Source organism: Corvus brachyrhynchos, unplaced genomic scaffold (genome assembly GCF_000691975.1).
Source record: "Corvus brachyrhynchos isolate BGI_N302 unplaced genomic scaffold, ASM69197v1 scaffold101, whole genome shotgun sequence".
Taxonomy (NCBI): Eukaryota; Metazoa; Chordata; class Aves; order Passeriformes; family Corvidae; genus Corvus; species Corvus brachyrhynchos.
The window spans coordinates 1085554-1112380 of NW_008237239.1; the positions used below are offsets into that span (position 1 = coordinate 1085554).

Below are 26827 nucleotides of genomic sequence, written 5' to 3' on the forward strand. Positions count from 1 at the left end.
CTGGTTCTCTGCTCCACCACTGAGCCAGTGGCAATGGGAGCCTTTCTCCACCTCACTGGCGTGGTCATTTTCCAGCACCGATGCTCGGTGTTGGCAGACATGTGGTCATGGATGTGCTGCTGGCCAAGGTGTATGGAGTCCTGGAGGTTTCCAAATGTGCTCTGTCCCTAGAAGGGACATTGAATAAAAAATTTGCCGAGAAATGGTTTGGTAAGCGGTTTGGTTTGGAGGAATTATGCTTTCCTTCAGTATGATTAATAATGGGGATGTGGGGAAAAGATCAAAATAATCAAACTGCTTTTAAAACTTTGCTGGGCTGAGCCATGTTCAAAACTCAGTCTGGGTGTGAAAGTCAGAAGGTCTCTGAATTTGTCCCAGATTGACTCCAGGCAGGATTCAAGCTTCTGAGTCAATCCTGGTGCCTCCCCGAGCACATTAAACCTGCCCCAGGCAGAGCCATGGCCGTGTCTCCAGGGCGTTTGGTGTCACTGCGTTGTGCTCACGTCCATCTTATTATGTGTCACAGCTGAGACAGGGACTGGGAGAATCTTGTCTGTGCTGCAGACACCATCCCTGGAGATCACCATCACCTCTACCCAGGTCCTTCTGAAAACATGGTTATTCACCTTGATGATCAGGAATGGGAATCCTACCACAAGGCAGGAGTGGGAATAGGATCATCCTTAACTCTCTGATGTGGATGGATTTTGCTGCAGGACATGCACTGGATGTTAATTCTGTTTTAGGGCAGCTTCTTTGTAAGGAGAAAAATTCTTGCACATCTGGTGTGCAAGAGAGAGGTGGGTACCCCCTGGGGAAAATGCCCACCTTGAGCTGAGCCAGTCTGTTGCTTGAGAGAGTTGAGACAAATGCTCAACCTGCTGGAGTCAGGGATGTTGTCATTAGCTAACAGCAGAAGCTGCTGGGGAAGCAGCACTGGTCTTTCCTCTAACAGTGTTGACAGTCACAACAGCCAAAGAGAAGGGCACCTTCCTGCCTAGAAATGTAGCCTGGCACTTCTCAAGTGAATTGCTTCTACATCAAGAAATGCAGATCCTGTTCAAATTCAGCAGGCAGAGAACTTCTGTCAGTTCTGACCAAGTTAAAGCAATTATGGAGAAGGCAGATGCTTTGGGTAAATACTTTGCTTCTGTTTTTCATTTAAAAGCAGCATCTATGTTGCAGGAGAAAAAAAAAAGACATAAGCCTCAAAAAAGAAGGGTATCTCTTAGTTTGACATGTCTTTTTTTCTCCCCGAGTTTGTGTGGTAGAAGCCCCGAAGAGGTCAGCTCAGGCTTTTAAAATCGAGCTAAAAGCCATCGGTTTGTGCCAGTGCCCTGTGCCCTGTCTGTTTGGGGGGGAGGAGGGGGATAGTGCTGCGGGACGATTTGGGGAGATGCAAAGGGGCTTTTCTGTTATTCTGCTGCCATCTGCTGGTCCGAGCCCACAGGAAGTTCTGTGGCAGCGGGGAATGGGAGTGGAACATTGATGGCTGGTGTGGGGTGGCCAGTGTCCCCGAAGGAGCGGGGCCTGTGCTCCCTCCCTGCAGGGCACACAGATGCAGTTGGTGCTGCACTCCCCATCGTCTTCATCTCTGCTTTCTCCACGATTAATAGTTAAAAAGACCAAAATGTGGAGCTTGGTCTGCTCTGTCAGAGCCCTGGGCTCCTCCAGCTCTGGTCTTACCATGAAGGTGAGGTGGGGTTATGTGAAGGTGGCAGCAGATGGCAGTACTGCTCCTGCCACTGTGCACCTGCAGGGATGTTTGTGGGGCAGTCTGGGCTGAGCTCTGCTGGGATTTTCCTCTGTTTTGTTAGAGCAGCAGTGTGATACTCTGGGTTCTTGTGTCTTGTATAAGCTTGGGCTCACCCAGCTGCTTGGTCTTTGCTGCTGGCGTTAATAATCCTCTTTCCTTTTACCAAGCCACCAGGTTTTCAAAAAATTAATAGGAGCTGAATTACCTTCACAATTTCTGTTCAAGTGGTCAAAATGTGGCTGAAATTGGCCAATTCCTCAAAAACTGCCAGGAGATCAGAGGCAAAGAGCATGTTGCATTGTAAGCATTTCCTCTGGTAAGCCACTTGAAGCCAGCTGGGAAAGCTGGGCTGCCCTTCTGGAAGGCGCCTGGAGGGATTTGGTGCCCAGAGCAACCCGTTTGAGGACACAGTCTCCTCTCTAAATGCCCAGCTCCTGTGGGAGGCTGCTGTGAGCTCTGTCCCATGGCTTCTTCTCCATCACTGCCTCTCTCCTGCCTGCCACACATTCCATGCTGGCTTTGCTCTCCTGGTGGCTGGGCCAGGCCCGTGTGGCATGTCCCTGAGGAGAGGATGTCCTCTCTGTTGTGGCTGCTTCAAAGGGCCGAGGCCCATCCTCAACTCGCTTTGCTCTAACGTGGCAAGCCAGGCTTTGAGCAAGGCACAGCCAGCCTTGAGCTCAGCCAGCACGGGGAGCAAGGAGGATGGGAAGCCGGGAGAGAGGAAGAGATCTTTGATGGGGTTTTCCAACAGCTTTTCCCTCTTTTTTTATTTTGCAGTTTAAAGGCAAGACCCACAGTGGGAGACCTAATGGCTCAGGAGCAGCATCTCTGCTCTAGCGAACAGGAGGTATTTCCCCTCCTGTAACCCCTTTGGTTACTATCCATAGTAACTTTTGAAGTGTTTGGGTTTCAAGCCTTTGACATTTCCCAGGCTTATTTCCTCAAATGATTTGAGAGAAGTTAAAGCCCTTTCTGTGTGAAAACTGGAAGCATGGGGAGTAGGTGAAAGTGAGAAAGGCTGGTCCTCAGTAATGGAGGGCTGCCAGGTGGGAGAGGATACCCCAAAGCCATCTGGGCAGTTGCAGGGTTTTGGTGTTGTTTTGGGTCAGCCTGGCCTGTTTCAGCCAGTGCTGGTGGGAGCTGCTGGTGGAGCTATGGGGCAGATGTGTGATTAGGGTGGACATGGGCACCCTTCTCTCTGGGCATGGCTCTGGATGAGTGCAGCAGCAGGTCTCCCAAGGCTGGCATGGGATGGGACTCCTGATTTTGGCCATAGGCTGGCAGGTAAGCAGGAAGGGGTATAATCCATGCCCAGGACTGAGAGGTGTAGTGTTTTATCACCTCTGTGCCCATGTAATAGATTCCATAAAACTGCCAGAGCAACTGTGAAACAAATGCCTGACCAACAGAAGAGGTTTGTGGGCAAAATCTGCATGTTGTATCACAACCTGGGCTCAGCAGGCAAGAGGACTTGAAGTCAGCTGTGCATAAATAATAATCTTTGGGAGTACTTTAGCTCCCCTGAGCAGAGTCCTGTTGGCCAGAGCAAAATGTAATATTTGTTTTAGTAACTCATCCATCCTTCATCGGGGATGAGTTTTCCAGCTTAAAAAGAGATTTTCATCTCCAGCTCCTGTAATGCTTCTAACACTAGGAACTGATTTGGTTGAAATATTACTTGGGTTTACTTTATGTGGAGATCTGGGGTTTTCTTCCTGTTGGTTTTGATTCAGGAAAGTGTCTCTGTTCATCAGGGGGCACTTAAACTCTCTGCTGAGTAAAAGCAGTGTCTAAGCTGGGAGTGGTCCGTGCATCCGCTGTGAATTGGGCAGGAATGAGCCCATGGCAGTGGATGACAGCGGTTTGATGCACTCCTTCCCGTCAGATGTTGGGAAATAAAACAGGATTCCGGGACACTCATTTGACGATGTTGACTTGGTCTCCCTGTGAGTCTCTGTGTAAGGAGAGTAAATTTAAGAGGCTTTTTTTGCCCTGGAGGACTCCAGGGTCTGCCTTCCAGGCTGTGCCCTGTAGAAATTGCCATCTGACTTGTGGGCTGGGAAATGACTGAAATTTTCCTGTGCGTTGCCTCAAGTTGGTCATTTCAGCCTCTAGTTTGGTACCTGACTGCAAGTGGCTAGAGCAACACAGGCTCTGCAGGTGGGTTTAGCAGTCACACTTCAGCTTTTAAAACAGAAAAGCTGACTAACAACAGGCCATTACTACCAGGATGCCAAGAGTGCCCAGAGCCTTTATGGGAAGACTGTCACTTACTGCCTGAAGGTGCCATGCCAGCACAGCAAGACCAAAGCCCAGTCTCAGCGTTGCTGTGACTCCTTGAAGGACCGTGGCTTTTATTTATCTATTTTATTTTTATTTTAGGCTTCAGATTCTGGAGTCATGTTAAAACCTGGGATGAAAAAAGCACAACTCTGTCAATGTGTGTACAGCAGAAGGATGAGACTCAGCCAGCTTTAAGGTTAAAAAAGAGCAGAGAATGCACCCGAGAGAAGGCACAGCCAGTCTGGATGGAGGCTGTGTCAATGCTGATCTCCAGCGGGGGCAGTAGCACAGTTCTCAGAGGATCCAGCTTAGGACCCATGAATATTTAGGTTGGTCCTGCTTTGGCTGCTCCTGCTGTGCATGAACAATGCTGAGTGGCGCAACCGTGGCAAAGCTCTCTCCTCTCCCCAGCCCAGTAAAGACGCACAGACACACTTAATTTCAAGCCAGGTGACAATTCCTGGGCTTGCAGGAGCAGGGGTCAACTTGTGCAGTCTGGGTTTTACAAGTGCTGAGCAGCGATGCCCACGCGGGCAGGCTGCATGCCACGGGCTGCAGCTGCCCGCAAGGGGGCTCGTTTTCCCCTTTCTTCTCTGTTGGTGCTGCACAAGTCCTGTGAATGGTTAAATATCCTTCCAGGACAAGGTAGACAAAGGGTTTCTGCCCAACAAACCCCTGTCTCTGTAGGTCTGCTGGTGCTGCGTGCCCCTAACTTGTGCTGGGGAAAGAAACAGCAAAGCTCTCGCCGAGCAGAGGGACGGGAACATTTTACAGCTCATCGAGCAGGCTCCAGGTTTGTGGCAGGAAGACGTAGCTCAGGCTGACTTCTCTGAAACCCCCTTTTAGAGCCGGGGCGGAGATCATTTCTGGACTGTGAGAATTCCTGTCATTTTGTACAGGTTAACTACAGATAGCCCTGGCGCAATGCAGGCAGCTGAGTGCTGGCCTTTCCCTTCTCCAAGCGTGCACGCTCTCCCGTGTGGACATGGCATTCATCCCGAGTAAACACCAGCAAGGATCCCCAGTTCTGAGCTTTCCTTTTCTGGAGCACTCAGAGCCAGAGTGGAAAAAAGTTTGAGGGCCTGGGGAGTTTGGTGGCAGAGCTCTTTCCTCCTCCCGGGGAGGTGGGAATAATCCAGGGACAGGGAAGAGAGGCTGCCTTTTGTCCTGGCTTGTGGCTGAGTTGTGCCAAGTCAGGAGGCGATGGAGCTCCCAGACCTCCACGCTGGAAGCAGAGCCAGGTAACCCACTTTCCATGCTGTTGACTACAGTCTATCCCAGCTGACCATCCAGCCTGGAGGAATGGGATGCTTCCCTCATACTTCTCCTTAGCACTAATGAGCTGTGGGGCTAATGAGCTCGGGGGTACCTTTGTAGCCTTAGTGTTTAGCAGCCACCGGCTTAGCAAGGCCCTTGGCAGAAGCCAGCTTGCTGAGTCCCAGGCCCTGTGGTAGTGAGCTGGAGAGCTGGGGAGAGGGATATCACCAGTCCTAAACCAGGCAGCAGCCTCCTGAGAAGGGGCAGGAAGTGCTGAATTCTCAATCCCCCCACTGAACTGGCAGCTCGTGCCGAGCATTGTAGGCGAGCATGTTTGCAGCGTTTTATGGGGCATAATCTGTTGTCATCAAAGCCCATGGCAAATTCTGTACTTTCTGCAGCTAACGCTAAATAGGTCTTTTGAAGGTTGTAATTTCTCATTTAACCGATGCCAGTTGCGAATACTTTGTGTTGAGGAATAACCCCTTAGTGCCAAATAAAATACAGTGGAAGTCTGTGGCATGTTTTTCAGCGTATTGTTAGTTACAGCCCTCCTGACAGAGCACATTCTATGCTGAAGATAAATGCTTGGGAGTCTCTTGCCAATTTATGTCCGAAAGGGCTTTTCTTGGATGTCCTCCTCTCTGTGGAAAATGCTTTTCTGTTTTTCCAGCAAACATATAATGAGCTGTGCTTAAAAGAAAAAGAGGGCCTATTTCAGGACCAGAACGTTGTGCTTTAGTTCTCTCCCAGCTGGTTTGGGGTTCTTTGTTACACCTCGCTGCGTGGCAGTGGTCTTTGTGTAGCCATCTGCGTGTTCCAGGACCTGCATGGGGGATATTTCAGTCCACCCAGCACCACTCTGTAGTGTCCCTTGTGCCTGGGATGGAAGCATAATTGCAGCTGACCTGTACCAGAAAATCCAGGCCCTGTACAGGTTGCAGGTACAGTTGTTGGCATATCAGGACACTGGATTCCCATGCATGAATTGAATTCAATTTGTGTGACTACAGGGGAGCCTGGAGAGTTGGTGTGAGTGGGCTGGGATGTGGGGCCAGTTGTAGGACGTCCCCACAGGCATCCAGGCTGGTGGTGGCCCATGGCCAGGAGCCTCTGGTTGTGTCTGGTTGCTCACAGGTGCTCACTGGTTCCAGCTCAGCATGTCCAGCACCTGGCTGGGCCCTGGGGCTGGCTAGAGAGGGTGTTCAGCCTGAGCTGTGCTGGCCATCCCTGGTACCCCTTTCTGGGAGATGTGTGGAGAGCTGTGTGAGGGAGAGGGAGGAGGCCACCTCTGACAGAGAACCACCTGCATACTTGCGCACGTGACCAGAGAGGTTGGCAGAGATCTAAGTGAAGATGAAGGCTCTTGAGGTTTCTGTGAGCAGCCAGGAGCAGCTGAGCTTTCTTTCCTAGGGATAAGGTGATTTCAGAAGTCCCCTTGAGTGAAGCAGAGAGAGAGCCCATCCCATGGATCTTTCTGTCTCAATCGACCCAGACATCCAGGTCTGGATTTGTGGTTCAGTAGGTCAGCAAGGCTGAGGGAGGGCCTGCACTGCAGCAGTGGGATGATCTAGGGCTCTGTGCCCTGCTAGCACTGACAATGGCTGGGAAATGGGACTGCAGGACTCACAAATACACCAGCCATCATTCGTGTATGCAACTGAAATGAAATAGCTGCTATGTACCTTTATACCACACACTGAAAGTGTTTTTGTTACTTGCTGTTATTTTATTTTCTGTGCTGTAAAGATCAACAGCGTGAATGTAGTGCCAGTGCATCCCACTTCTGATTTATTTGGAAGTGATTTGCTTTTTGTCTGCACCTTTCTAAGCATGGGGCTGCTGGATGTATTATGAGCAAAGAGAGTGGCACAGCACATCCTCAGAGAGAGGGATGTCTGAGCAGATGGGTGAGGCAAAGCAGGGAAGGAAGCAGAGGCTCAGAGGAGCAGCCTGTCCTGCCCACAGTCCTTCAGCAAGGCAGGGAGTTTCCCAGGCTGCCAAATCCAACCCTGCTCTGCTGTCTGGTGTCCCCAGTTTGATTTTTGCTGGTTTTGTTGCCATCTACTAAAGCTCTTCCCCAAATACAGCTTCACTGAGAGCTGGAAAAGTGGTGTGAGCTCCAGGGATGTGAGTCTGGCAGTGAACTGATGAAGCTGCCAGATGGAATTTTTACGTGCTCTTTGACCTACACTAGCCCTGGCACACATTCCTCTAGCCTGCTTTGAGGACCTCTGATGATGGAGAAATCTGTGTAATACACACTAATCACCCCTGCAATCTTTAATCTGTGGAAGGTAATTTGCTTCTTTCAGGACAGCTTTGATGTGGATGGGTTTAAATCTGCACTTCCGTACTGTATTGAATGTGGTCCTGAGGCTAGGCGTGTTCGCTCTAAATATTCTCAAACATTGTTTTTCCAGTGAAAAACATCACCTAACTCCCAGAGGGTTTGCTGAGTAGTATTGTTATTATTTGGAGAACATTTTTTCCTTCATTTCCACTGCAATTCATATTCATATATCAGTGTTTCTTGGCTTAAAAATACCTTGTACTCGATTTACTTTATTTTTACTTTAATTGTTAGCAAAAAAATATTTAATGAAATAATGAAATAATAAATTATTTTGCCAGAGGGTTGATAGAGAAAATAAGATGTTTTCCTGCGTGTGTGGAGAAAGCTGTTTAAAAATGTCTCATTAAACATAATTGACATTTCTGGACATGAGTGACACTAGGAAGTTTGAAAAAATGCCCAGGCTAACAGGCTGAGGGACAGGAATTTGCTGTATTTGACAGGGTGGATATGAGAAGGATGCAGCGCTGCAAATTCGGCAGCACAGCCTTGCCAATGTGTCTAGACAGCCCATCTCTATGGGGGAGAGAAAAGCTTATTCCCTGGAGCTGTTCCAATGAGACCAGACCACTTATGGTCTCCTTTATCCATGGAGACTTTCCATCCAGGCTTGGGGTTTACGCTGAGCTGGCTCAGCCCTTGCTGCCTGGTGGCTGGTGATCCCTGTGAACTGATTCGGGCAAGCCATCCAATCTTATGCTGGTTTTGAGATACTCCTGTGCTAGGTGAGGATATGGCTGGTCTGGCAGTAGATGTGATTCATTAGCTAGAGCCCTTTAAAAGGTTTAAATTCTGTTAAATTTTGCTAGAACTGCAGCATTTGTCTGCTAACCCTGCACCAGACCAAAAGCAGTGTTTTGTGGCTGAGATGTCCCACCTTCCTGCACAGGTCCCTTAAATTGTCTGATCCTCCAGGTTAGAGTATCTGACATTTCAGACAGATTAAGGGCAGGAATAAACAGATATCCTATAATGTATTCATCACCTGGAGGCAAAACTTATTATTCCATATTAAGGATTGTCATTTCCAACATACCCTTGTGTGCCTCAATTCACAGGCACTCTCATTATTTTGCCTCTGCTGCTGGGAGTTGTGCTTTTCAAACTGCGGTGAACTCTGGAAAGACAGGGTTTCCATTCTTCAGCTTTTTGATTTCAGATTTCTGGATGATTGTTCAACTCTGGCAAGGAACCATTCAAAATACATTCCAAAATATTCATCATTCCAGCAGACTAAGAAACATAAGATGTAGCAATTTGTTAGCTAATGTGAAATGCGTTCACCGTCCAGAAGAGGCAAATGATGGAGGTGGGTCTGAGCCCGATTTCTTTTTGCATCCTGCAGAGCTGGGGTGTGGAGCATCCTGGAGCCCATGATCTGTCCCATCTGCCTTCCTGTTTTGCTGGATGTCCCTCTGTCCAACAAAAATCTCCCAGACACCAGCAGCAGCCTTGTTCCATCTCCTTGTCCTTTCTCCTTTGAAGAGTATGTTTTAACTGTGGACCTGGGAAGGAGAAAGTTGTTTTTAAATGGCCCTACACGCTCTGATCCCTTTGCCTCCTGTAGCAACTGTTAAGGGCCTTTATCCCCCACCCAAGGAGTGTGATCCCAGTCGGGATGCTCAGCCCTTGGAAAAGGCAGGTGGGCTGGATGCTGAGTGCCAGGCTCAAGTTATGTTATTTCTGGACCTTGGATGACATCGTTTTTCCAGTTGTGATCAAGAGGGATCCATAAAATCCATTAGCGGTAAAAAAAATGGGTTTCTAAGTGAAGCTTTGCGGCAGCTCCAGTCCAGTTTGCTTGGGAAGGGGTGGTGGTGGTCCAATTTCCTTGAAACACATTTGTTCTTGGATGCTAATGAAAGGGAGCACAGCCCTTGGAGAGCTCATTCCCATGTTCTCGTCGCCATTTGCACCTCCCGTTCTCCTGGCCCGTGGCACCCTGTGGTCCTGGCATGGCTGTTCCATGCCATGCAGTTTGCAGGGCTGGATATTCCAGGAATACACAGATGAAATACTCATTGAGAGCAGTGTTCCTGCCTACCAGCGGAGCCAGCTGGCGTGTGCATCCCACTGGTCATTGTCAGTCTGTTTGTGCAGGTCCCACGTACTAAAAAAACCTGTCCAAGTGAATTTCCAGATCCAGTTGGGATGGCTGCTGAATAATGGCACTTCTCAGCAGCACAATGCGGACCTGGACAAGCAGAGACATTCATGGAGCCAGTCAGCTTGAGTCAGTCGTTCCCCGTGAGGGCAGGAGCTTGCTGGGGAACATTTGCAGACTCTCGTGGCTGCCACAGTGTTTGGAAATGAGCCAGTTGAAATGCCAATTGGTTCATCTGCAATGTACATATGGATTGAAAAAAAATCCCCCCCAAGGCAGCTCTTTTCTGTCTTGACAAAAACCCTTTTGTTTTTCTTTTCCCACCCCCCTTTTTATTTTTGCACTTGTCAGCTTGTTGCAAAAATATCTGATTTTCCTTATTTGAAAGTTTTTCTAGCTGAAGTTCATGAGGATTTTTTGCCACTTTTTCTAAATGCAAGAGGACGTGTATTAAAAGCAGTGTTGCCCAGAGTCCAGGTGGGCATGCAGTGCCAGGTCTCCACTTCATGGCTTCCATCTCTTCATGATTCATGGCAAGTGATAGGTCTGGCGTGGGGGTCACCTCTGTACATAAAGAGAAGGGGACACTAGGAAAATCCAGCAGGGAAGCGGGTAGAAATAATACTGTGTGCCTTTTGCATAACCTGTAATCCTATGGAGCTCACTCCAGGGGGATATGAGTATGGAAAATACATTAGTAACCTGTCCTGTCCTAATTGCAGTGGTGCTTGTTGCCTCTGTCTTGGAGGCAGCTCACGGTGTATATCCAGGTGGACGTGGATATTGATATTGGCCGTCCTGACACTTCAGTCTGCTCTGCATGGAAAGTTTTAATTGCACAGTCAAGTTAAGAGCAGTGGTGGCTCTGAAGGACACTCAGAGCTGATGTGCTGGTTTGGAATACACCATGTGTGCATTAAAGGGGGCAGTGTCCCACAGCTTGGCTTTTCAAGTCTGCGGAGAAAGGAAGGAAAAGGGTGCTGGACAGGAGAGGAGAAATTTTTTTTTTTTTTTTTTTTTTTTTTTTTTTTTTTTTTGGTCTTCTGGAATGAACCAGGGCAGGGAGGGGATCAAGAATGTAGAGAGGCATCTTTGGAAGTGAGAAGATACTGATGGAGCAGGATGGAGGTTGGGAAGTTTGGTCTGTGCTGAGTAAATGCCATTCCTAGGATGAAACTTCAGGACACATGGCACAAGAAGGGGAGCTGATGGGAAGAGGACGTGGGTGTTGGAAGTCAAACCCCTGACCTTGCAAAGCCGTGAGCTCACACATGTTCCACCGTGCCGAACACTGATCGAGGGTCTTAACCAGGACTGAGGGAGGGGCTGTGGAGGCTGAGGGGCTCCAGCTCTCCAGGAAGGTCTGGAGGTCATGCTGGCACCATGGCAGCCGAGTGCTGTGCTGGGACATTTGGGGTGTGACACCTCTGGATGTGTTGGTGGGGTTTGGCTGGCGCAGCTCTGCAATTGCGTTCCTTCTCCTCTGTCATGGGTCCAATGTCTCTGCAGCGTTGGGTTGATCTAACGAGGGACTCAGGGGAACACAGCCCCCTTGGATCCTGTCCCCTCCTGAGCCTGGTGAATCCATGCTCCTGGATCTCCGCCACGGTCTGGTGGTTTGGTCTCTTTGTCAGTTACAAAGTGCAGTCTCACAGAACATGATTTGCCGCTGGCAGGCTTTTAAAATATGTGTTTGCTTTTGATTATGTGGAGGTTTTTTTAAATTAATTTTCCAAGGATCAATGTGGTAATGCATATAAAAATTACAATATGTAAAACAAAGTATAAAAGCATACAAGGAATTCCAAACACATAACATACTGTGCCTTGGAGCTTATGAGATCCATACAGCGCTTATTGTATTATGGGAACACTCTGACCCCAAGACCCGTCAGAAAGGCTTGTTAGAAGAGCAGGACTAAGCCATGTGCCTTGTGAGCTGTAGGATGCACAGAAGGAAAACCCTAGTGAATATAAAAGCAGAGCTGTTACAGCAGAACTCAGACCGGTCTGTGGGATGTAGGGGGACTTTCCATGGCTTTGTACCAATTCCTGGAGGAGGATGTATATGTCTGCCCCCGCAAATGTTGTTCTCCCAATAATTAACACTTAACATTATGTCTTCCCAGGGGGACTCTCTGGATTTCCATGGGATCATGATTACTTTTTTTTCCCCCAAATATAATTTCTTCTGTCAGCTCCAGCAAGTGGGAACACTGACATGGTTAGGGAGGGCTCACATCTTAGCTGCTGTAACTGCCCATGTGCTCTGCAGGTTGCCACCAGATGAGAGGCAGAGCAGCAGAGCTGATACCACCCTGAAAAGAAGTTCTGGCTTACATTTGCCTTAGAATAGGGCTCTTGGCTTCTGGTGCTGCCCTGTCTGTGGGTCAAGAACAGGGCAGGTTGGGATTTTAATGGGACCTGATCCCTTCACACCCACAAAAGTGCAGAGCAGAGCAGAAAGCCTCTGCACTCAAGTCCCCAGTGCCTGGTAAGTTTGGGTGAAGATTTGTTTGCATGCTGGAAACTATTGTCAGGAGCTTGGAGGTGTCTACAGACTCTCCACCTGGAAGGTGACAACCCCAAGACCTCATTCCTGGTGGCGAGCGTCATTGACTGTACTGTGCCTCGAATCCCACATGAGAATGTCTCTTTTGGCCACGGTGCAGGCAGGAGGTCCCTCTGCTTGAGCACCTGTCCTGAGGGAGGACAGCGAGGGTTTCATCCTTGATGCTGGTGAGGCTGTGGCTGTACAGGACCTCAGCAGGTCTGGCAGGCAGAGCCAAGTGCAACAGTAGAGGCAGGGCAGTGCTCTCTCCCTGCTATCCATGCAGCAGCCATTCACAGCTCCATAATGATCTGTAACTGTTTGTATGCAGTCAGCTGAAAATCACCCTGATAGGTTCCACATTGCAGACACTTCGGAGAGGAACTGCTGTAGCCCCACGGGTAACGCTGAAAATATGCACATTTTTCCATTTAATATTAAAACTCAGATTTGGTATGAAAAATTCAGTATTGCCTTTCTGAAGCTTTGTGCTCTTGCACAGAACAACTTATTATTTATGTGCAAAACTTGAACCTGACTGTGAGATAATCACAAGAGATGGCTTTTAAAGGAAATAGAGCATCTGTTTCTTTGTTAGTTTTTTCTGTGTTCCTGGTGCTCTTAACAAGACTTGAACTTTGGATACTTGAATTTTCCGTGTAATTGAAATAATTTAAACATTAAGATAGTGCAGAAAAAAACAAATAAACAGCCGAGGTTAGGAAAAAAGCTCAGCTGGTGTTGTGGTATGAGAGGAAAATGATAGTTCAAAAATCTCTGTAGTCTGACCTGTAATCACAAATAAAAACCTTCTGTTATCACTGTTGTACAGCTGGGCTCGTCAGGGCTAGCTTCAGTACATGACTTAATAGGCATCTCCTACCTTAACATATTTACTTCGCTTTTAAATGTTATCTTTCATTCTGTATTGCCTACATTTGTGATGGCTGCTGTGGGGTACTTACACCTTATCCGTGTAGCATTTGTGTGCCCTGAAGTTAAACCTTATTTCCATTGAAAATACTTCTCTTGTGCACAGAAATATGTGTGAGCTGGAGTTCGTTCTCTCCTGGGAGGTCTTAGAAAGCTACTTCAGGCAGCTCTGAGCATGAAATCTTACTTGTGTATGTCCCCCTGCCCGTCTTCTGTCCCTGCTCACATCTGGCAAAGACACCGGATGCTGCTGCTGGATGATGGGCTCCCAGTGCCCAGAGGAGCAGGCTGGAAAATCATGTGAGACTTGTCTCAAATCAGTGGGGCAGGGCTTTGTCACCGTGTGGATTTTGTATGTCCCCATCCCTGCTTCCCATTCCTCCACTTGACAAAGCTGCCCTGCACCCACAGTGTTGCAATATTTTGGAGGTATGTACTGAATCGAAAGCAAAGCAGAGCGTGAGTAAAACTGGACTGGGAGTCTGTGACAGGCTTTAAACTGGATGGCTGATGTTGGGGAGAGGAGTCTGCCCAGGGCTGGGGGAGCACACAGAAATATTTCTATTCAAGCTTCATTAAATTTAAGTTTAAACCCAATAAAAAGCCCTGTTCCTTTCCTTTCTTTTCTCCCTTTTCCTTTCTTTCTCCACCAATCTGAATAAAACTTTCTCTGGATTGCAGTATTTTTTGTATTTTAAGAATTTTTAGTTGCTGCTTTATTAGTTTATAGTTTATTTTTTTTTTACTGTGAAATAATTTTTCTTGCTTGTTCTTAAATCTCTGCTCAAATGTTAGCTTCTTATTTTGAAGGCTGTGATTAGAGTGAGATTCCTTATTTTCTTCCTGGAATCCTTTCTCGGTTTAGAGTTTCTGTAACTGATGTGACAAATCTTTCCTGCCTTACTGTACTTTATACTGTGGTTGAGTGTCTCTGTCCCTCCCTTAATTAAATCAAATTGTTTACTTTCAATTTGCATCCAATTAATGTACTATAATAGCTGGTTCTGGACTTAATAGGACTGGTCAAAACTTCTCCAAACTGCCCACAGAATGTAAATCCCATCTGGAAATTAGCTTTTCTTCTGACCTGCAATGAATGCAATGCACAAGAAAAAAAAATTCCTGCAAACTGGAAATCTAAAATATGTGTGGTTTTAAGTATTGATGGAAAAAATACCAGTCTTGAAACTTCTACATAGGCATTTAGTTCTCAGCTCTGTTTTGTTTTTTTAATGCACTGTATTTTCAATGTGGCAGCCCAAGAGGAGCTGCCTGATGGTGACCCAGTGATAGTTAGAGACACTGGGACAGGCGCTGTGAAGTGAGGAGAATAGACTGGAGTGTCTGCAAGTGTGGATCTGCCTCGCTGCAAGAGGAAAGAAGAATGGGATTTTTCATGCTGTATCATTTAGGAGCACTTAAAAATGCTTTGGTGCACTTGTGTATGACACCAGGACTTGCACATTATGGGAGAATGTAGAAATAACGCAGGAAAATGCAAATGTGGAAACAGGACACAAAGTCCCCCAGCCCAGCATGAAAGGTTGGGATTTGGAAATGAAATTCCCACATTTTCCAGCGTTGGGTTCCTGAGAGGAGAACGCGCATTTCGATTTCTCTGCGAGGCACGTTTGCAAGCTGCTCAGCTTTTGAGAACACTGCTTGTAATAAAATTTTTCTGATTAAAAGAATGTTGATGAAAGACTTCTGACCTATCTAAAAAGCTTTAGAGCTGTTCTCCTCTCCTCTCCGTTTCTGCTGACTCCAGTCACTAGTGCTGTCAACACTGTTCAGGAATACCATTTTTCAGTGTTCAGCGTTGTTTCCTGATAAAGAAATAATGGCAGAGAAAAAGAAGTACCCTGCTGACATGCTGAAGGCAGCTGGGGAGTGCTGTGAGCAAGGTGACATGTGCAGGCAGCTGGGGTTTAGGTGTGTGCAGCCCCTGTTAGCAGTTTGTAACCAGCATGTGGCAGATGCCTGCATGGCAAGACACAAGGAGCAATCAACCCAGTGCTGCTCTGGACTGGGTTATTCTGTTATTATTCTTTTCCCCGCTACCCAAGTCGCTCCTGTAGACCTTTGGATCTTGCGCTGTTCCAGAGGTGCAGCAAAAGGAGACGCCAAAGTTCTGAGCCTCCCTGTCACAGGTTGTGCTTTGCTGTCACCTCCATCCAGCTCTGTCCCTGGAAAAGGGGGGTGACTCACAGCCCTGCTCCATGCCAGCCGAGGCTGGGGGTGCTTTAGCCAGCGGTGACCCGGCCGTGAGTCACTCAGCGCGGACACTTTCCGTTCCTCGGCCCGGCTATTTTTGGGCGCAGTAATTACGAGGTGAGCTGTGAATCACCGGCGTCTCGATTTACGCCGGGAGGAAACCAGGCAAATTGTGCTAACGTGCTTGGCAGGGAGAAATTCTTGTTCTCCAGTGTTTTACAGATTTGGCCCTTCTTCTTGCTCCCCAGAGGGATGTGCTCACCCTTCCTCATGCGTAGCTGTCACGCAGGATTGAGCAACGGCCAGACGGCCTCAGGCTCGTGTTCCCTCCAGCCGGGTGTTGTCTTCTGGGCAGAAACTGATGCTTCAGAGGCCTGGATGGGATTCTGAAGGGGTTCCAAAGGCTTTTATTGATTTGTTCATACACTCTGCATAGGCAGGGTTTAGATTGGAAAATAGCATGAAATGGATAACTCTGAAGGAGGCCATGTTGACATTGGCCTCTTCAGCAGCTGGTCTTGCAATGTTTGTGGCGTTCAGAGGGACGTTTGTGCCCTTAGGCTCGTTTGCTGTGTTGTGTGGTGCACAGCGGCACAGCTGTGTCGAAACTCGCCAGCTGAGCCAGGGGGAAGTAACTGACCCTTGTTGAGAAGGGTTTGATGATGAGTCAAGGGAAGGACATGTAGGATTTTTCTCCTTCTTTATAGGGCAGTGACCCTGTGACAGCATTAAACCCCCCAGCAGGGAGAAATGTGTGCAGGGGGTTCTGCACAAGCAGCAGTTAAATCCCATCCCTCTGCTCCACTGCTTTACTTCCCACCACCCAAGCTGATAGATTCACCTGAAGTCTTGCTTTAATTCCCTGGCATTCCTATGTGCATTTGTTTTTCTTGCACATTCCTGCCTCTGCCAGTCCCTTCCCAGCTCAGCTTTACGACTCAGTGTGCCTGTTAAAAACTGGTCTCCAAACACTTCCTCTTGGATATGGGAAAACCAAGGGCGTATTTTTGCACCCAGGAATCCCCAGGCTGGAAAGAAGTCTTCTGGGGATCATCAGGCTGTTGGAGAAGGATTAGGGATGGAGGCACTGTAAACCTGCAGGAATTTGAAAGCCCTACTTTAATTTAAGAGGAATGTCCTTTTGTTCCCAAGTGGATGGGCCTTGCTCCAAAGGCCTTCAGGTGCAGTACCTGGTACCATATGGTCTGTGAAAAGCAACACAAACAGGTGGTGAGGACAACAACTGTAGACTTTAATTTCCTTGTCAGCCCCTCCCTGTGCCTAACATACCCCCTGGAGAGGAGGAGGATAGGGGGAGCTGTCATATTTGTACATGGCAAAAGGAGTGACTGTTGAGGTGTTCTCCAGCTGTACATAGCAGGTCAAGCCCTGGGACTCTCCATGGTGAGACTGTCGCCTGGGCCAAGGTGTGCGGTGGTGAACTTAGAATATGATTCACTAGCATGTGCATTTTTATAGATTCAGGGATCAAAATACTTTAATGCTGACATGAATATTGGCTCAGATCCCCCCGGGTTAATCTGGGTGGTTTTGGTGGCACCCTACACACATGGAGCAGCTGAAGAGGGATGAGTGCAAGGCAGTGACATGCCCATCCTGCAGCCTGTGGGGGGCCCTTTCACAGTGCCAGCAGTGGCCTCCTGCCTCTGCAGGCTGGTGCCTTGCTCTCCCCTTCCTTTGGTGTGGCATCCTGTGGTAACTGAAGGGTTTGCTGGGCTGGGATTGGTGTGGTGGGTGAACATACTCTGGAATAGGAGATGTTGCTCTGCCAACAGCACTGGGAAAAGGAGAGCTGGTGCAGAGCACACACTTGTTCAGAAAAGCCATTTCATGGTTAGCTCAGCACTATGTTGCTCCAGTGACTGTAAGCACAGACAGTAGTGGTAAGTGTGATCCAGATGTATTGATTTATTGCCGAGTAAATGCAAACCAGGTACAAAACAATACATGCTCTTATGGGATGCGCGGGTGGTTGTTTAACACCTTGCTGGGCTGGGCAAGGCAAGGAGGATGCTGCAGAGGGCACAACTGTTCCTCAGTAATAGTATCCAACATGCTGTTACCCCAGAGAGCTGTATTATGTCACAGTAAGAGCAATCCTTGGAAACTTGAAGCCAAGAGAACAGGGCTTTGTGATTCTTTGGCATGAGAAAAGATTTCCAGGATTATTGGGAATGGGAAGATGCATTTTGGGCTTTTTTTGTTGCTTTTCAGAGATAAGGAGGCTGAGACCTGGGGTAACGTGAGAGAGCTCGTACAAGTCTTACACAGTTGAGTTGGAAAATAAATGCTTGGGATGAGTGCACTTTCCCCCTCCTCTTTACATGGGGACTAACACAGTGTGGTTAATGTGTCGTGTTGAAATTGTGCAAGCCCCTTCCCAAGCCCTTTCTGTCCTGCAACCATTGAGGTTGTTCACCCCGTGGCTGTGGGCTCGTAGCTTTCTCACTTTTCACATCTCCAATTGTCTCTCCAGATGATCAGTTGAACTCAGAAGAGAAGAAGAAAAGAAAGCAGAGGAGGAACAGGACTACCTTCAACAGCAGCCAGCTCCAGGCACTAGAGAGGGTCTTTGAGAGGACACACTACCCCGATGCCTTTGTACGGGAAGACCTTGCACGCAGAGTCAACCTCACTGAAGCCAGAGTTCAGGTAATCCCACAGTTTATACCCGGGCACACCTCACCTGGGGGATCATCAGGCCACTCCAGTATGGCAGCAGGACACCTTGAGGGCTGTGTGGGAAACTAGACTCCTGAGTCATGCTGTACTGCAGCCGCAAGTGCACCATGCCTTGAGGAAGACTGCCAGGCCCGATCTGCCCCCACCATTTGCCACCTGCCCAGTCAGATGTGTCCATATGGCTCGTTCAAGGCCAAGGTGTTGAATGCTCAGGCTGCTCATGTTATCTTGAGCTCTTAGCTTGCAAGCCTGCATCTTCTGAAGGTCAAAGCAGATCATGGAACATGAGTTGTACAGCACTCCCAGGCCTTGCTGCCATCAGCACAGGACAGACCCGTGCCCCTCAGCCAGTCCCTCACATGAGGGCTTTATCAGAGCAGGCATGAGGATTGTCTTGTCCTTAGGGTTCCCAGGGACAGGCTGCCCAAGCAGCCAGCTTTTGCAGAGCCTGCGGGGCACAGTGGTGTGGGGATGGGGCAAGTGTCACAGCAGAGCTGGTTGTGATGGTTGGTGAGTCTGTGCTCTTCCCCCTCCAGGTGTGGTTCCAGAACCGGAGAGCCAAGTTCCGCCGGAACGAGAGGGCCATGCTGGCCAGCAAGAACGCCTCTCTGCTCAAATCCTACTCAGGGGATGTGACCGCCGTGGAGCAGCCCATAGTACCTCGCCCCGCTCCAAGACCCACCGACTATCTCTCCTGGGGGACCGCCTCACCCTACAGGTGAGTGAATAACTCCACTGGATCATCCCAAAAGTGGCCCTCAGACAGCTCTGGTGTACTCACATGGGGCATCTGGAGGATACAGCAGTCTGACCATCCCACTGGTTTTCCTTACCTGTTCCCACCCCACCCCATCTCATTGCCAGTTTTGCAATGTGGTCCTGGCTCGGTATCTGGCAGCTTCTTTTCTGGTGGTCTCTCTCTGCAATTCAGGAAGTTTTGAAAGAGACTCAGGTAGAAATACATGGAAACAGAAGGATTGCCCTAGTGCATCTGGTTTATAGCAAGGAAGAAACCTTTCCACAGGACACAGATCCAGGGGAGGGGAGGTCAGAGCACTTGGGGAGGCTCAGCCACTGCACAGTGGCCAGAAGAGGGAGTTCTGTGGCTGTCCCATGGCAGTCACTGCTTGGGATGCAAGGAAGGGCTGGGAACTTACTTCCTCCATGTGGAGCAGCGCTCAGCACTGAGCTGGTGAGCAGTTTCTTTCTACTGCCTGAGCACAAGTGTGTGTGTGAATGTTGTGCTGTGGTTTGCCTGCGTTAAGGGCCAGCTGACAGGCTGGTGTTCAGTGCCCACCTTCTGTGGTCGGTGCTGCTCAAAGGATGACAGGAAAGGAACGTGGATGTGGCAACCCCAGTCTCAAAGGATCTGGGATGTCCGTGCACATCACAGGCCTCCCTGTCCTTTCTGTGCGATTCCTGGCTCTGCAGGAACTGGGTGTGGATGCAAGATCCACAGGATGTGTTGGTTTGTGGGGAGCCAGCTGGCTCACAGGCAGTTAAAAATGAGGTTGGCGGGTGTTTTTTAGCACAGTGGCTTCATTGTTGGTCAGGACCATGAAGCCTTTGGCTGGATTTCTTCCTGTTCATCTGGCCTGGACACAGCCAGCTTCCCACTGCCTTCCAGGAGCCACACCACACACAGGACCTCTCTTGCTCGGTCGCTTTGACCCTCTTTTTGCTCCAAGCATTGTTTGCACAGTAAGATCTGCAAACACATGGTCTTCCTGTTTGTTGCTTCAGTTCCATGGGGTCCTCCTCATCCACCCTGTATCTTCAGAAGAGCAAGTCATAAATCCACCCACTCCAGGTATGGAAAAGGATGCTTTCGATGGCCACCAGCTTGGTCTTAGAGACAGCCCTTATCCTTTGCATTTTATCTGAGGACTGCTGTCTATCAAAATCCTTTTTTTTAGGGTTAAGGTTTTCTCCCTGTGAAGTGTTCCTTGGTGTAGCATCCTAGGGAGATGATCAGGGAAGGGAAGCAAGTTCCTTCCCCACCCCAGTGAGACTGTGCTGGTCTCAGTACCAGATCCCTACTGAATGCTCATGGCTTATTTCTACCTCTCACACTTCTAAAAATAGATTGTCCCTCCTGAGATGTTGTTTACACAGGGGGCTTCATAATCACTTCCAGAAGATCCTGCAAAGGTAACTTCCAAGGGCACACAGGGAAGGGCTGTCTGAGGTCACTTGGAGTGCCTGGGATGTACTAATGAGGAGAACAAGGGAGGAGGGTTGGTTTTTCAGCCCCTCAGGTCCAGGCTGTGCCTATCCATGATGCGAAGACACATCTTGCCCTTGTCTGAAGCCACGATGTTTCAGCAAAGACATTTGCAGCTTACACATCAAAGCAGGCTGGACTGCCACCCTCCCACTCCCCTGCACTGGCAGAGGAGCACAGCAGCTGGTTTCCACATCCATGTGGGATGCTCAGGACCCTCAGACACCCCACGCTCCCCAGGTTTTCTAATCCTGCTGATCATCTCTTGGCAATCCCATTCACCTTAAAGGGCCGGGTTGTTGCAGCCTCATTAAAGCTTTGCAGTGAGTAAGGTTATTAAAATATTGGACCCTTGGTGAAATAATACTGGAACACTCCAGCCATGTGGAGTGTTTGCATGGCCCTCTGCCCCCTCCCCATCTTCCCAGCATGCTGTACCAGTCCCTGATTAACAGCCACTCCTGGAGAGGGCTGAGAGCAGGGCCCAAAGCTGCATGGCCAGGGCTGTTTTTGCTTTTAGATCTGGGAAAAGTTTTCAATCCGTGTGTTTATTCTCCAAACACATTCAGCCACAGGTCAGCCAAAGCTATTTGCAGATCTGTGTTACATAGACAGCCAAGTAGATACTATTATTTTTTTGAAGTTGAGAAATGTTTTGCTTAGGCATTTTTTAGCATAGATTCCTAAGAAAACAAGACTGGCAGTCGCGCTGTCAGCCCGCACTTCCCACTCCAGCAACCTTTGACTCCATGGGCCATTGAAAGCCTTATTTGAAAGAAGGATTTTAGGCCTCAGAAACATGATGCTCCTCTGTGTTTCATGGAAGCAGACAGCTGAGTGGAGGAAGGAGATTTTTCTCTGCCTGAATGGGGTGGGAGGGAGGGGGCAACAGGGTGACTTCAACCCTTATTAGACCCTGGAGAGTGTCTGGAGCAGCCCTCAAGCTATTCTGATGTTTGGAGACAGCCTTCTTGTGCACTGCTCCTGATGGAATAATTTGTTGAAAGAGCACTTCTGGAGATTTTTGGTTTAGCAGGGATTTCACTTGGCATCAGTGAGATCATCTTCCCCATGCCTCTGGGGACCTGCAGTTTCAGCCCAGATTTGGCTGGCAACCTGGTTTTGAATGGGGACAGTTTACACCCCTGACTGAAAACTCCTATTTTACCTAGTTTAGAGTACCCCTGAAGCTCTCCAAATTTCTTCCAGCTCAAAAACATGGGAGAGATGCACCTTATAGAAGCAGGTGGGAATGGGGGCTTAAGTAGCTACCAGCTTTACACTTTGTGGGACTTTGCACACTCCTGCAGGCAGCACTTAGCCTCTCCCATTGCTGCTGTGAGGTGTGAGGAAAGCGACCAGCCCAGCCATGGAGAGGGAACTGAGGGGATGCAGATGGCTGAGAAGAGCTCCAGAAACACACATCCATGTGTCCTGGACGCTGGTGAAATGCAGATATTCCCTGGTATAGATCTTCTGGAGGCTGAGGATTCACACAGCACTGGGTGGCAAATAAACTCCTGGGAGGTCAGAGATGCCACCAGTACTCTGGAGTGAGCAGGCACAGCTCCAGCCTGGATCTGTTGAGCAGGTGCCCATGTCCCTCCAGGGACATTTGCTGTTGCAAAGGCTTGTCCAGTTGTGGAGGTCAGTGCTGGAAGATTTTTTTTTTAAGACAGAAAAAGGAAAAGACAAAAAGGAAAACAACCCAACCCATGTTGGTTTTTTGGGCTGTGCATGGAGCAGAGCATTTCCCAGAGCCTCAGCCGTGAGCCACCTGGGTAGGCAGATGGAAAAGGTCAGCACCAGAGCCAAGCTCACCTCCAGCAGAGCATTTGGGGGTTCCTTCTGAACACTCTGTGTTAAATGGGCACCTCTAGATCATGTGGTGCTTTTCAACTGGTTTTGATCTGTGGACCAATGTACAGGAAATGCAGCAGGTCAAATACTTTGCTGAGTTTAGGGAGTTACAGGGGGAGTTGCTTTTCACAGAAACCCATAGGACACATGGATTAAACAAGTTTACTAGTGGTCTGGAAAGCAGATTTGCAGATTTTTTGGTAGGATAAGAAAGGAGTCGGAGATCTTTGTTCAGCCTCTGCTGTCAGAAGTGATGTTTTTCATGAAAAAAGTCGCGGTTTGAAGGGAGAAAAAGTAGCTTATGTTTTGGGTTTTTTCCTTCAGCCTTTAGGACATGCTCTTTATAATCAGCTGAAGTTTTGAGGGGAAAAAAATGTGGAAATTTTCATTCCAAAAGGCTGAAACCAAAAAACATCACAATTGTTGAAATGGGTTTTTCCCAGAGTGTTTCTTTAATGTAACATGTGTTTCAGAAGTGACGTGATTTCACAGGCTGTAAAACCAGCAATTGGTCTCATCAAAAAGACATTGCTTCCAGTGGGAATACTTTTAAGGACAATGGTCTAACTGACAGGCTGACTTCATTGTAAACCTTTTTGGGTTAGAAAATAGGAAGTAGAAATTTTCCTGTTGACTTCAACCAGCTTTGGCGTTGCGTGAGTGTGAACTGCAGCGGAAAGATTTACCAGGGTGTTAAATACAGGGGAGTGGTAATTCCCTGCTGACACCAGGAATGCATCCCACAGGTATGGAAAAACCAGGGTTTAGGCTCTGGTGGTGAGTGTCTGCTGTGGTGTGGAGGCCACGTCTGATGTGATGTTTCTCTTTCCACCCCTCAGTGCCATGGCGACCTACTCCGCCACGTGTACCAACACCAGCCCGGCGCAGGGCATGAACATGGCCAACAGTATTGCCAACCTGAGACTGAAGGCAAAGGAATATAGTTTACAGAGGAATCAGGTGCCCACAGTCAATTAACGACTGGAGGCAGCTGCCTTGCAGAAGGAGAAAACACAACAGCACCCGTCCTGCTTCGCAACTTGTCTGTGCTGAAAGAAAAAAAAGAAAAGAGAAAAAAAAAAAACTTAAAAAGAAAAGAAAAAAACAAAAAAAAAAAAGAAGAAAAAAAAGCCAACCCTCACCTAGGACTGAACACAGGGAGCAAACCGAACCTGTGAGTGACAAGGTTCCTCCTTCCTTTTGGGATAATGCCACCATTTTTTTTTTTGTTATTGTCGGGTTTATTGCTTCTGCTCAATATACTACGAGCTTCTTCAGTAAAGGACAGTCTCACCCTTGCTGGTGTCCATTTTTGTACGGGACTGCAAAAAGAAACGTCTGCCAATCTCAGCCCATGAACAAGTCCCACCACCACCATGCTGAGATGCAAAGCTTGCTCCTCTCCCCGCTGCCCCAGCTCACCCTAGAAGAAGAATTTGTTTGGTCACCACTTTCCATTATATCCACCCGACCCTCATCCCTCCAGTCCCTTGTGCCACAGAGGCAGCACATTCCTATTAGTCTGTGAGAAGTCCATTAATGCAACAAGATGGATTCATCCTGTTTGAGTTGCCTGGAAAACCTCCTTGGGCTCCACAGAGCTCCATTGTTTTGTTGAGTATTCACAGCACCGCTGCCTCGAAAAGCCAAAGAAGAGAGAAAAGCCGATGTGGGTGTGTGAGCAGGGAGAGCGTAGCAGGGGGGATCTCTCTGTAGTGCCAAGAATAGGACTGTCAGGACACTCCTTTCTATGCCTTACAGTTTGTGCCACAGGGAAAGGCGTTGTCCAGATGCATTTGTTTTATATATACTGTATATATTTATATATATAAGATAATACATGCAAGCTTGGTTGGTGTTTTTTATTAAACAAAATAAAATCCATTGAAAACGTTCAGGGTGTTTGTGCTGCATCCAGGTGGAGCTGTGCATTGAAATTCCAGCCACAGCCTCTCTCACCCTTGTCAGAGCTCCTCCCTGCAGCCTTGGGCAGCACTGAAAAGGCAGCTCATGTCCTCCCGTGAGAAACCCCAAAGAAGTGGTGCTGGAGGGAGCCACACTCCTTTGCAGATTTTCCCCATGGGCAGCTTCACAGAATACAAGGATCTCCTCTCCAGTCAGACAGGTTCAAGTGGCTCTTGGGAACATGCAAGAGCATCCCACCAAAGATCCTAGTTCCCATAACACTGCTCAGTAAGGCTTGCCCTATAACCTTAACCATTTTCCCTACTTGCTGTCCTCCCTCCGGGCTCTGGAAACCTAATTAGGACCTAATTTATTTATCTCCATGAAGAGTAGAGGAGATACAGCCCAAAAGGAATTTCTTCCACACAAACATCCTGAGGAAATTAGGATTTTTCTTGTTGCTGGTAGTACCTGCCTCCCACATTTGTGGGAGGAAGGGGTTTATTTATGACAAATAGCACTTGTGTCCAAACTGAGATGGACTTTGCCATGGAATAGTCCCACTGAAGGCAGCAGAACTACTCCATGGTCCAGGTTGGACCATAGGGGAAGGAGAATGAAGCTCAGTCATGAGAAATACTTCTGGTAGAGTGGCTTAGATCTTCATCCTGGTGTTTGCTGCAGACACACTGGGCATATGTTGATGTCTGACAGTGGGCTTTGATAGTCTAAAACAGCATGTTGCAGGAAATGAGAATTAAACCTCTTCAAAATGTAGGTGAAAATTAAACTGGCAGAGGGTGAATGGAAATCCAGCCAAAATATTTGAGCTAGCACTAGGAAAAAAGCCCCAAACCCAAATTGGAGTAAGTTGTGCCTGTGATTGTATGCATTGCTGCTGGATTTTTTTCCTCCCTGCATGGGTGTTTTGGAGGGAAAAAGCCCTAATTGTGATCAGGACAAAAAGCTGAAAGACACAGGCAGAACACCAGGGAAAGGGAAGCTGGGCAAGCATTGTGTTTTAAGAAATCCATCATGTTCTGTTTGATCCCTTTTCTTGGCCACCTGCAGTCTAGAGAACCTAACATGTATAAATCAAAATATTTCTGTGATGAGTAGCGTGGGTCCAGCTCCTAGAGCCAAGTGATCATGTTGGAAATCTCAGCCTGCACTTAGAAACTCACTCCTTCTTCCTGTGCCTACACAAACACACAAACTATTGAAGAATGTGGTCAGAAAGGATCCGGTGCCATGTAACATTACTCAAAGGTTGAACTGGTTGTTGAGTACCTAAAGCTGGTGCTCTCCACTCTCCTTGCCCTGCTGTCCTCCTCCACAATCCACCAACATTCCAGCAGTGACAGCAGCCTGGATGAATTCCCCTGTGGTGGCCTGAGTGCTCACCCTGGAGTTTCAGCTCTTTCCTTCAGTGTCTTGCTGGCCTGTGGCTTTCCCCCAGTCTTTGCTCACCTTTTCTGCAGTAGAAAAAGCACCTTGAGCAGCGTTTTTTGTTGTCTGTGTAGGGACACCTCTTTCTGAGGTTAGCAAGGAGGCAGTTCAGGGAGCATGGAGCTCCTGGTGCCCTGCTATCCATCTGTGGACCAAGATCTCCATCCCCACACGATGAGGTTTACATGAAGGGGCTCACATAAACACCTGTGCAAGCCCCTGTTCAGCCTCCTCACTTTATTTGTGTGAGGAATTGAATTGTCTGGCACAGGGCTGCTCCTGCAGGAAGGATGTGGAAGCTTTTGCACTTCCAGTTTGAGTTGGGTCTTGCTTTGGGTCAGGCTGCTTGGTCAGGGATGCCACCACAGCTGACTGCTGCCTTCAGTCAGTTCAGAGAAGACCTTTACATCCCCTTTGAGCTGGGTGATGGGTGACCCAATGTTGCTTTGTTTACATGGATTTACTTAACAGAGTCCAGCTGGATGAACAGACAGCTTGTGGTGTTTGTTTCTTAATTGCTGATGACCTCAGCCAACAGATAGCAACTTGTTGTCGATCAAGCCAAAGTGAAATTTTATGATTGTTTATGTTTAGTCTGTATTTTATTAAAACATGTAAATATATGTGCAAATCAAGGGCTTTATCCTCAAAGCATGGAGTTCTCCAGGGTTTCAGTATATTTTCAGTTGAAGTGCTAGGGAGTTGCCATGGTTACCACAGTTATCATTAAGTTTGGGTACCATTCGGGGAGAAAATGTATCTTAAGGCATTTTCCTCTTGCCTGCTCTGTACAACCACTATTTTCTCAGGCTCCCACTTTTTCAACAGAGAAGTAGGTGACTGGTTCCCTCAAAGTGGGAATTTTGAGCAAGACAGGGATGGATGATTGACGAGGCTGTTAGAGCTTGACACGTGAAGCTATGGGATTTCCAGATGGAAGTGTATCCTGTAAATTATCTCTTGCTTTGTGATGTAAAATGTACAGTGTTTGCACTAGAATAGAAATGATCATTTTCAATAAAAGGGGGAAGAGACTCCCCAATCCTTTCTATAAGCTGCCACACCTGTGTCACGTGTTGCTGCCCCGAGGTGTCCTACACTGTTGGCTGGGGTTGGGAACTCTCTGGAGAGTAGGGGGAAAACAGGGGGACTGGAGCCAGTGGAGCAGGGCTTGGGGCTGCTGTGCAGCTCATCAGGGGGACCACAGAGAGACCCTTGCAGAGATAGGGACC

The 26827-nt window shown here is 48.2% G+C and overlaps 1 protein-coding gene across 1 annotated transcript; it reads left to right on the forward strand.

Annotated features, from left to right (window-relative positions):
* Positions 1-107: 107 nt before the first annotated feature.
* On the forward strand, positions 108-26656 carry PRRX1 (paired related homeobox 1). The gene is made up of 4 exons (XM_017729570.1): positions 108-210; positions 17886-18127; positions 18694-18875; positions 23081-26656. The coding sequence occupies exons 1-4, from the start codon at positions 108-110 to the stop codon at positions 23217-23219; spliced, it is 666 nt and encodes a 221-aa protein (XP_017585059.1). The 3' UTR covers positions 23220-26656.
* The last annotated feature ends 171 nt before the right edge of the window (positions 26657-26827 follow it).

Bases quoted from the DNA above. Each gene is read 5' to 3' on its own strand.
- PRRX1 (XM_017729570.1), top strand. From the start codon at position 108: ATGGATGTGCTGCTGGCCAAGGTGTATGGAGTCCTGGAGGTTTCCAAA. The intron at 211-17,885 runs GTAAGCGGTTTG...GCAACCATTGAG, and splicing joins ATTTGCCGAGAAATGGTTTG to GTTGTTCACCCCGTGGCTGT. The intron at 18,128-18,693 runs GTAATCCCACAG...TTCCCCCTCCAG, and splicing joins TCACTGAAGCCAGAGTTCAG to GTGTGGTTCCAGAACCGGAG.